General features: G+C 39.4%; 1 protein-coding gene across 1 annotated transcript; it reads right to left on the reverse strand.

The window, feature by feature from the left end:
• Window positions 1-3,857: 3,857 nt before the first annotated feature.
• pimr93 (Pim proto-oncogene, serine/threonine kinase, related 93) lies at window positions 3,858-5,806 on the reverse strand. The gene is made up of 6 exons (XM_056252741.1): window positions 5,657-5,806; window positions 5,264-5,439; window positions 5,126-5,176; window positions 4,611-4,989; window positions 4,345-4,521; window positions 3,858-4,172 (listed from the first exon to the last, which is right to left on the reverse strand). Exons 1-6 carry the CDS (start codon window positions 5,763-5,765, stop codon window positions 4,030-4,032), a joined length of 1,035 nt encoding a protein of 344 aa, XP_056108716.1. The 5' UTR covers window positions 5,766-5,806; the 3' UTR covers window positions 3,858-4,029.
• Between the last annotated feature and the right edge of the window lie 4,826 nt (window positions 5,807-10,632).

Genomic DNA, 10,632 nt, shown 5'->3' on the forward strand with positions numbered 1-10,632 from the left:
GTAGATTTTGTATAAAACACTACAGGTTTTTCAAATTGGCATATTTTAATTGTGTTGCATTGTATAATATGTTATAAACTGACCAAGTGTGTTAATAATGTTCAGGCACTTCTGGCCGTTAAGTAGAAGCTACTATTGGGATTTGGTGACCAATCAATCTGACTTGTAAATGCCATTTTATCTGTTTCTGAATGTGTTAAAATTCATGTCAACATAATTGTGAAATAAAAGCTGGGAAAGGGAATTATAATTTGATTGTACTTCTTTACATAAAATAAATATCTATCTTAAAATGATCAGTTTAATACGCTGCTTTATAAATAATTGGTCTTTTGCATATGTTCACAGTATTTCATTGTTCAGTATTTTTCATCCAATCGGGCTCTCTCTCCGCCATAGGACCTGGAAAGTTTTTTCTCTGGTGTGTGTGTGTGTGTGTTTATGAGGCGCTGGACTGGACAAAAGCGAAGCGAACGCCGCCAGTGTGCTCGACAGTGCGACTGTGTCCGAGAACGCGCTCGACAGTGCGCGACCAAGTCAGAGAGAGACCGAGTGTGTCCGAGCAAAATATAGTTTGTAGTAATATCTCTGTAGCCTATTGGTAGGCTATCATCTGCAACGTTTTAATTAGTTTACATGGTTATAAAATAAAACTAACCTGTTATAACCAAAATAACCTGCAGGGAACGTTCCCAGAAAACATATTTGTTTGACCAGTTATGAACATGTGCGGCAAACACGACTAGAATTTGGCTTAAATAACCTCTGATGATGACGTCCTTTGTAGGTTATAAAAATAAAAACCCAAAATATTATATTTTATTATTATTGTATGTTGTTACATTGTTCAGTATTATATTGAGAGCACTTTTTGTTAAACTGTGTACTTTTGTGAGGAAGAAAATACTTCAAGTAGGCTATACAGTATGTCTACCAGTTGTACAGGTGTGTGAGTTTTATAATTTTAATTTGGACTACAAAGAGTGTATGTGTATGTATATTTTTTTAATAATTTTTTTATTTTTGTTACATTTCTTAAGAAGCATAATTTATTTTTAGACTTATTTGTTAGCCAGTTGTGTAAATATTAAAAGTTCTAAACCATATTGTGTTTAGTTGTTCCACTATAGTAATGATAATATTTTAATATTTCAGTTAAGGTGTCTCTCACATTGTCCCACAGCAACATTAAAATAGTGTAGATTAGTCTACAATGTTTTATAATAATGTGTTCTATTTAGTGTCCATTTCATTCATTTAACATATTTAATATTTAACATATATCCAAGTTATTTAACATATTTAAAAAATGTTTTTTAAAAGTAACACAATAGTTACTTTCCCCGGTAATTAGTTACTTTTGTAATGATGTAACTCAGTTACTTTTTGTGAGAAGTAACTAGTAACTATAACTAATTACTTTTTTAAAGTAACTGTGGTGGTAAATAGAGCAAATAAAATGTCCATTACATTTGCACTAACTACATTTTTCCTGATTCTTATAGGGTGACCTGAAACAAAATACAGAAATGAGGGTTATTGTCTACATACATTACACTTATACGAGATTAGACTTCAGAATTGTGTCAAAATAAATAAACAACAAATACTGAATATTTCTTCAACGCCATTGGTAGCTGATCTAATGGCGCTTTTCCACTGCATGGTATGGTCGACTCGCTTCGCTTTTCCACTGCGTAGTACGACTCGGCATGGCACAGCACAGCACGGCTCGGTTCGCTTTAGCTCGGTTTGCTTTTCCACTGCAGTTAGTACCGCTTCAAAGTGGGTGGAATTACAGTCTGATCGTTATAGTTTATCCCAGAGCCATAGAGAGAGAGAGTTGCGACACTCCCATAGACCGCCATAGGAACTTTGGAATGCGGAAGTAACGCGTATCGTGGAGCGGCCAATAGTTCCAAACACTGATAGTTTCTCCATTGAACCTCATTCATTTTCAGTGCTTCTGAAGTACGCTCGCTGGTAAATTAATGAAATTACTGTATTTTATTTTACTTTTGCACACATTAGCCGACCTCTCGTGAATCTAGTCTGTAGTTATATTTTATGTAGCCAGTTTTAGTAAATGTTTATTGGAAGATAATAGGTTAATTGCAGCTATAGCTTACGTGACCAACACTTCACTAACGTTAGCTAACTTACGGTAACTGATGTATATAATATATAATATTTTTAATAACATTTTATATGTATCTATATATATATAGCCTATATATAACATTATATATACATACACACACACAATTCATTTATTTAAATGGGTTAGGGTTATGCATATATGTGCTTACATGTATTTAGGAACATAGTTAATTCACTCATTAACTATCTCTCCGGTTTAATTTTATGAAGAATATTTTTTGGTTGAATATTTACCGAACATTGCTGTATATAGTCGTTGCTTTCTACGTTATGGGAGCAGTCTATTTCCCTCCTAAATCATTAATTTGTACATGCACAGCGTAATTATTTATATTTTATGTTGGTTGGAATTCTGAACGGACCGCAGACCTCTTTGCGTGATCACGAAGTGGAATTTATAAGCAAGATCACGGGAATCAATAGCCTAATACAGCCCAGTTGTGCTAAAATAAATATCATGAGACGTCCATCATCAGATGAATGACATGGAAAAAGTTAAGTTAGACCCGCTAAAGCCAGTGGTACTACCTATGCGAACATGAACACTAGCGTTTCTCTCCAAAAAATATAGCCTATAAACTTATCTAAGTTGTCACCCTGCCTCTCCAAATGCAAAACTGACATTAACAAAATGCAATAACAGCTGAAAAAGTACTTGGGTGTGTGTTTTATTTTATATTTACCATTTAATAATGCAATCGCTGCTGTCTGTCCATAGAAGAACATGACAGCCCGCGTATGTTTTGGAACTATTAGGGCTTACATGAACCACGTGACAGCCGTTGCGGCGACATCAAAGCGTGTCGCAACTCTTTCTCTCTATGGCTCTGGTTTATCCGCTCCACGGCAGCCAACGAGCGTCTGCACTTCGTTCACTGACCACGATTCATTCAGCATTCACGATTCTTTTTTTCTTCTAGCAAGTCAAGCAAGTAGTTTTAAAACAGGTGCAACAGGCTGTTACTGGCTATTTAAATCTAGCGGGTTTGATGTCTCGCAAATACAATGACGCTGGTAGTGACGATTCTGTCTGACCAATCAGTGATCTGCAGTGTTTTCACGTCACACTTTAGTATCGGTACGGTACGCTTGGAACCTCTACAGAGGTAGTACCATTTAAAGCGAGCCGAAGCGAGCCATACCGTACCGTACCATGCAGTGGAAAAGCGCCACAAGTGAGCCGTACCGTACCATGCAGTGGAAAAGAAACCTGAACCTGAAACCATGAATGTGGCAGGATTTCCTCCAAACCAATCCGCCAGCTTGGGTCCTGCTGCAGGAGACACTGAATCAGATGGCAGCGTTCTGTGCAGAACAATGAGAGAGAAAGAGATTACGATTTAAAATTGTAAACATGTTTTCACTGTATCCATTAGCATGCGAAAGAAATATTTGGTTTTATTTGATTCAAAATAGTGGGATAGTTCTCCAAGTGTTCTCCCAGTAAGAAGAAACAAATTCTTAATTTAGCTACTCAGCGACTCATTGGTGTGAAGTGTGCGTGTGGTGCACTGTACCTCTATTGGACTGCTTAAGCTTCATCCTCATCATCTTCATGGTTGTTGTCTACCTGCAATTTACTTACCTTGCCATCTACCTGAATGAATAAACCTTTGTTATTGTTTCTCACTACTTCTGTGAGTCTGTTTTCTGACAGTTATAATACATACCTAGGCAGATTCCATTTGGACATCCCAGCATCCGAAGTCAATCAGTTAGTTTGATCCCTTTTTTCTTACAGGATGGCCTGAAACAAAATACAGAAAGTTATTGTCTACATACGTTACATTTAGAAGAGATTTGACTTCAGAATTGTGTCACAAACAATAAAGATACGACATATAAAAACAAATGCATAATAATAGGGAGTCAAAATGTGAATACTTCTTCTAAACCATTAGTAGCTGATCTTAGGCTCAGTACCTGAAACCATGAATGGGGCAGGATTTCCTCCAAACCAATCCGCCGGCTTGGGTCCTGCTGCAGGAGACACTGAATCAGATGGCAGCATTCTGTGCAGAACAATGAGAGAAAAAGAGAGACAGGAGAGTCAGATTACAATCTTGAACATTACATCTGCTATCTTTGTAATAAGCTGTAATATTTAAGATTCTAAACTGTACGTTCAGAACTTCCAGAATTCCTGGCACAGGTTTTCTCTTTTTGTGATGAATGCCATCTTACCGTGTGACAAGCCAGACTGATTCCAAATGCCCGTATAAATCGCCAGCAGTTCTATGGGTTCTGGAAAGTGTCCACACACCATTCTGAATAAGAGGACTCCCAGTGACCACACAGTTGCAGGATTCCCATGGTACCTGCCCTCTGTTCTGAACTCAGGGGGGCAATAATCTTCTGTGCCTGAAGGAAAGACATTGTGTCTGATGAGTAAGCTTGAAATATATTTATAGGATATGCTACAGTTTAAGTCCTAAAGTCTTAATACATACCACAGAATTGATTATATGCAGATTCCTTCAGGAGATCCCCACATCCGAAGTCAATCAGTTTAATCTCTAATGTTTCTGGATTGATCAGCAGATTCTCCATCTTAATGTCACGGTGGAGAACACCACGGGCACTGCACACGTTAGCGGCGTGCGTTACCTGCCACATGACAAGTCGCGCTACAAATTCATGGAGAGTTCCTCTAAAGAGGCTAATGTAGTTAGACAGATCTGTGCAGGGTGAGGGGCGCTCCAAAACCATGATGTAGTAGTCAGGCTGGTCCTGCCAGTCCAGCAGCTGAACGATCTGTGGAACTTTAGGGTCCCAATTAACCAGGATTAACAGGCCGACCTCTAATGGAAGGAGTGCGGGATGACCAGGCTAGAAGAAAGATCATTTTTATGATTGTTAGATGGGGGTGCTTTCCCAAATAAAGATTTAGCCCAGTCTTGAACAAATTGTTTACATGTTTTAAATTAAAAAATGTGAAAGAACATGGAAAGAGTAGTCTACTTACAATGACAATGTACGGCATATTCCACGGCTTTCTGGCAATTTTTACTGCCACCTGATCAACAAAAGAAAACATTTGTCAAAACAAGTGCACTAAAAGTGAACATAATATACACTAATATTGTATGTAAAATAATGATACCTCAAGGCCATCCTCCAGGCGTCTCCCTTCATAGACAGTGCCGAATCCTCCCTGACCAAGTATTCTGCCAAACTGATACCGGCTCAAAATGTTTTGCGGATTTGCAGGCGGCTGGACTTCAAGGCCACTGAAATGAGGCTCCTGAAAACTACCTTCCACTACATTTTGATATAATGCTGGAAATATTAACCAAAAACATGATTCAATTAAATAATAAAGAAATCCTTCATACATTATGATGATTCTTCAGTTAGGGGCATTTATGATTATGCTTAAGGTTAATTAAGCTTCCATTAATGGATACTCATATCTAGCTGAAAGATTATGTCAAGTTTTTGATGTACAGAGCAAAAAAACAGTTACAGATTCTAATGGCGAGGTTATCTGATTTACCTTCAGCATGTCTCTCGTATATAGGCACAGTAGCCTCATCCTCCATATGCTGAGCCTGACCCTGATCTGAGCTGCCTTTCAGGTCACAGAAAGAGAGCGCGGACACCATCTCAACACTATTCGTCCTATTTATCTTTCTCTCAGGCCCCTCGTCCGTTGGTGGTGTACTTTGATGGCAGTCGTACATTTGAGAGCTGTGAGAACTCCGTTTTCTCTTCTTGCTGGTGGTAACAGTTGTCCATGTGTATTCATCTGTGTTTAAAGATTGAACAGAAGTCATGGAATACAAATCTGATCCTGTCCTTAATTAAACTTCAATCAATTGCGTTTTGAAATAACGTGTGAAGGTGTGGATTTTTTTCTTATGATAATTAATGACACGTGATTCTAGGAATAGAAAATCCCCCTATTCTTCAATAATGGATGGCCATATTTAAGTTAAAGTGTTTTAGAAGCACAGAGCTGGTCCTGCACTTGCTGAAGCTGACCTGGGCTGGCTAATGTGTCAGAGGAATGAAAAGATGGCAGCTTCTCAAAACTACTCTTTCTCTCCTGACTGTCATTTCCCTCACTAACACTGTCATACTGAGGGTACAAAAAAAGAAGAACGAAATACAGGGTTATTGTCAACATAAACAAACTTAAGAGATTTGACTTCAGATATTTTCTTATGCCACAACAGATAAACATATGAAAACAAATGCAAAAAAAAAAGAAAGAAAAAAAGACTCAACATTCAAAGTCATTTGTAGCTGATATTAGGCTCAGTACCTTAAACCATCTGTGGAAAATAATTTTCCCCAAACTAATCCGCCGGCTTAGGTCCTGCTGAAGGAGGGATCGAATCAGATGGCAGCATTCTGTTAAGAACAATGGGAGGGAGAGAGAGAGAGAGAGAGAGAGTCAGATTATAACCTTAAACTTTACACCTGCTGTCTTTGTAATAATAAGCTATAAGATTTGACTGTGCTAATCTGTAAGGTCAGAAAATCCGGAAAAATTCCTGCATTATCAACAAGCCCATCTTTATAGCCATTTGGCTCAGGTGTTACTTTTGGCGCCTTTTTTCTTTGTTCTGTTTAGTATGATTCAGAATAACAATTTGTCTTCTTGATACCATCTCACCTTCTGAAACGCCAAGCTCAAGCAAGATGTTGTCATCAATCATCTCCAGATCATTACTTTCTGGGAATCGTCTACACATCAATGTGAATAGAAAAATTCCCAGTGACCATACAGTGGCAGGTTTCCCATGGTCCCTGCCCTCAGTTTTGAACTCAGACGGGGAATAATCATCTGTGCCGGAAGGAAAGACATTTTGTCTGATGAGTAAGCTTGAAATACTACTGCATGTTTTCAATGTACCCATTAGCATACAAAAATAGGTTTTATTCGATTCAAAAACATTGGTGCATCAATTTAGGAATCAATGTGGACATTTCCAAACCAGGTGCGATGCGTGAAGTTTCCACTGACAAACGGGATATTTCACCCAAAAATGGAAATTCTGTCATCATTTACTCACCCTTTTGTTGTTCCAAACCTGTACAAAAGACACAAAAGAAGATATTTTGAAGAATGTTGGTAACCAGACAGTTGACGTTAGCCATTGACTTCCATAGTAGGGAAAAAAATACCCCGGAAGTCAATGGGGTACATCAACTGGTTACCAACATTCTTCCAAATATCTTCTTTTGTGTCTTTTGTAAAGGTTTGGAACAACATAAGGGTGAGTAAATGATGACAGAATTTTCATTTTTGGGTGAACAATCTCTTTAAAGGGAAAACTACAAGTCCCTTTAGCGTGTCTTGTCTGGTTAGGATATACTTTAGCTTGTCACTAGAATTGTAGTCCTAAACTACAGGTTTGAGTCATAATACATACCACAGAATCGATCATAAACAGATTCCTTCAGGAGATCCCTGCATCCAATGTCAATCAGTTTGACCAGGAATGTTTCTGGATTGATCAGCAGGTTCTCCATCTTAATGTCGCAGTGAAGCACTCCACAGCATGTGTAAGCGGCGCACAGTGCCTGCAGCATTTTAAACTTTGCAATGTCCTCACTAAAGGTGTCTTCATGACAATCCAAAAAATTTATCAGATCTTCACATGGTAAGGGGCGTTCAAAGACCATGATGTAGCGGTCAAGCTGGTCCTGCCAGTCCAGCAGCTGAACGATCTCTTGAGTGTTGGGGCCCTTATTAACAAGAATTAATAGACCTACCTCTATTGGAATGGGTGCGGGATGACCAGGCTAGAAGAAAGATCATTTTTATGATTGTTAGATGAAGGTGCTTTTAGTCCATATCCATATTGTTTACATGTTTTAAGTTTAACAATGTGAAAAAAACATAGCAAGTGTAGTCTACTTACAATGGTGATGTATTCCATGTTCCTCGGCTTTCTGGAAATTTTCACCGCCACCTCAAGGCCGTCCTCCAAGCGCCTCCCTTCGTAGACAGTGGCCAATCTTCCCTGGCCAAGCATTCTGCTGATTTCATATTGGCTCAAAATGTCCTCTATTAAAAGATACATAATTAATAGTTTGAAAAATATTTATAGGGTGCCATGAGGACTTTTGAGCGGTGGCAACACCAAAGCAAGCATCCATGCATAATTCTTATGGATTCATGGGCTGACTGTCATACACATTTGGATAAATGAATGTGCAAAACAGCAGCATTAACACAAAAATCATCTATACTGTTTAAAAAATAATAAAAAATTAAATGTCAATATCCAGGGCACCAAATCATTACACTGGCCATTAAACACATCAAAAGGTTAAAAAAATGTCTCTGAGCTAGTAAAAGTATGTCTATCTATCTTTACTACAAACAAAGAGAAGACAAGTTGTTTTATTATTTTACCTAGGCCAAATAAATCACAAGTTTAAATGACATTTTTTCACATTGAAGTGCCACTGCTTAAAAACAGCACAAGAAACACTGCTTATATATATGTATATATATATATATATATATATATATATATATATATGTGTGTGTGTGTGTTATACTGTGATGATTCTGAGGTGGCAGATAGGGTGGCAATGCTTTATTTAGGGTGCCACCCCTGTAAATGAACATGAAACTTTAGCACTGAAAAGTATGTAATCTTTGAGATTATAGCAGTAAACTCACCCTCAACTGTCAAGTCCACTTTGTTGCCAACTGATGCTGGACTGACGGGTCTGTGAGCTGGAGGGGTTTGAACTTGCAGATGTTTAGAGGTAAGGACTTCAGACTGGTCCTCCACTTGCTGACCCTGACCTGGCCTGAAGAAGTTAAGAGATGGCAGCTTCTCAAAACTATACTCCCTCTTCCTTTCCTGCTCCTCATCAAAACTCTCATTCCTCCTCCTCTTCCTCTCCAGCTCCTCATCAAATCTCTCATTCCTCCTCCTCTTCCTCTCCGGCCCCTCATCAAAACTCTCACTCCTCCTCCTCTTTCTCTCCGGCCCCTCGTCAAAACTCTCCTTCTTCCTCCTCTTCTTTTTCTCCAGCTCCTCATCAAAACTCTCCTTTCTCCTCCTCTTTCTCTCCGGCCCCTCGTCAAAACTCTCCTTCCTCCTCCTCTTTCTCTCCGGCCCCTCTTCAAAACTCTCCTTCCTCCTCCTCTTCCTCTCCTGCCCCTCATCAAAACTCTCACTCCTCCTCTTCTTTTTCTCCTGCTCCTCATTAAAACTCTCCTTCCTCCTCCTCTTTCTCTCCGGCCCCTCTTCAAAACTCTCCTTCCTCCTCCTCTTTCTCTCCTGCCCCTCATCAAATCTCTTTTTCCTCCTGTTCTTTCTCTCCTGCTCTTCATTAAAACTCTCCTTCCTCCTCCTCTTTCTCTCCGGCCCCTCTTCAAAACTCTCCTTCCTCCTCCTCTTTCTCTCCTGCCCCTCATCAAATCTCTTTTTCATCCTGTTCTTTCTCTCCTGCTCCTCATTAAAACTCTCCTTACTCCTCCTCTTTCTCTCCGGCCCCTCGTCAAAACTCTCCTTCTTCCTCCTCTTTCTCTCCGGCCCCTTGTCAAAACTTTCCTTACTCCTCCTCTTTCTCTCCGGCCCCTCGTCAAAACTCTCCTTCTTCCTCCTCTTTCTCTCCGGCCCCTTGTCAAAACTCTCCTTACTCCTCCTCTTTCTCTCCGGCCCCTCTTCAAAACTCTCCTTCTTCCTCCTCTTTCTCTCCAGCCCCTTGTCAGAACTCTCCTTACTCCTCCTCTTTCTCTCCGGCCCCTCTTCAAAACTCTCCTTACTCCTCCTCTTTCTCTCCGGCCCCTCGTCAAAACTCTCCTTCTTCCTCCTCTTTCTCTCCGGCCTCTCGTCAAAACTCTCCTTCCTCCTCCTCTCCGGGCCCTCGTCAAAACTCTCCTTCCTCCTCCTCTTTCTCTCCGACCCCTCGTCAAAACTCTCATTCCTCCTTTTTCTCTTCGCCATCTCATTTCCCCCACCAACAGTAACTGACTGATAGTACTCCGCCGCAAATTTAGTGCTGGGTGTTGGGGGTGTAATTTGCTGGGGCTCGTACACCTGAGCGCTGCCAGAACTCATTTTTCTTTTAAGAGCCATGATAATTGCCACAAACAGAAAAACAGATGATAAAAAACAGCAGAATTATCATTAAGAAAACTGAGCACAGTGAATCGCCTTTCTAACTGTTGTATAATTCCACACTCATGACGGGGCTTCATTATGACGTCATCAATGTTAATCCGCAACCGAGGCAAGGCTCGTTCTGAACTTTTTCGCTGATACTGATAGACATTATACATCCCTTTTACATTAAACGAAAAAGGGGTTTTCTATGCACATTCATTCATTAAATCCACTTTATTTATTTATTTTTTATATAGAAGAATATATTTTGATTATTATGTAAATATAATAAAAATGGACAGCCGGACACAATAGCCTCTCGTTGCTGATGTTTGAACGAGAAGTCAGTTAGCCTGATTAAAACGTCAATATAAAAAAAAAAAATAATAAA

The sequence above is a fragment of the Rhinichthys klamathensis genome, unplaced genomic scaffold (assembly GCF_029890125.1).
Source record: "Rhinichthys klamathensis goyatoka isolate OS25496 unplaced genomic scaffold, OSU_Roscu_1.1 h1tg000098l_1, whole genome shotgun sequence".
Taxonomy (NCBI): domain Eukaryota; kingdom Metazoa; phylum Chordata; class Actinopteri; order Cypriniformes; family Leuciscidae; genus Rhinichthys; species Rhinichthys klamathensis.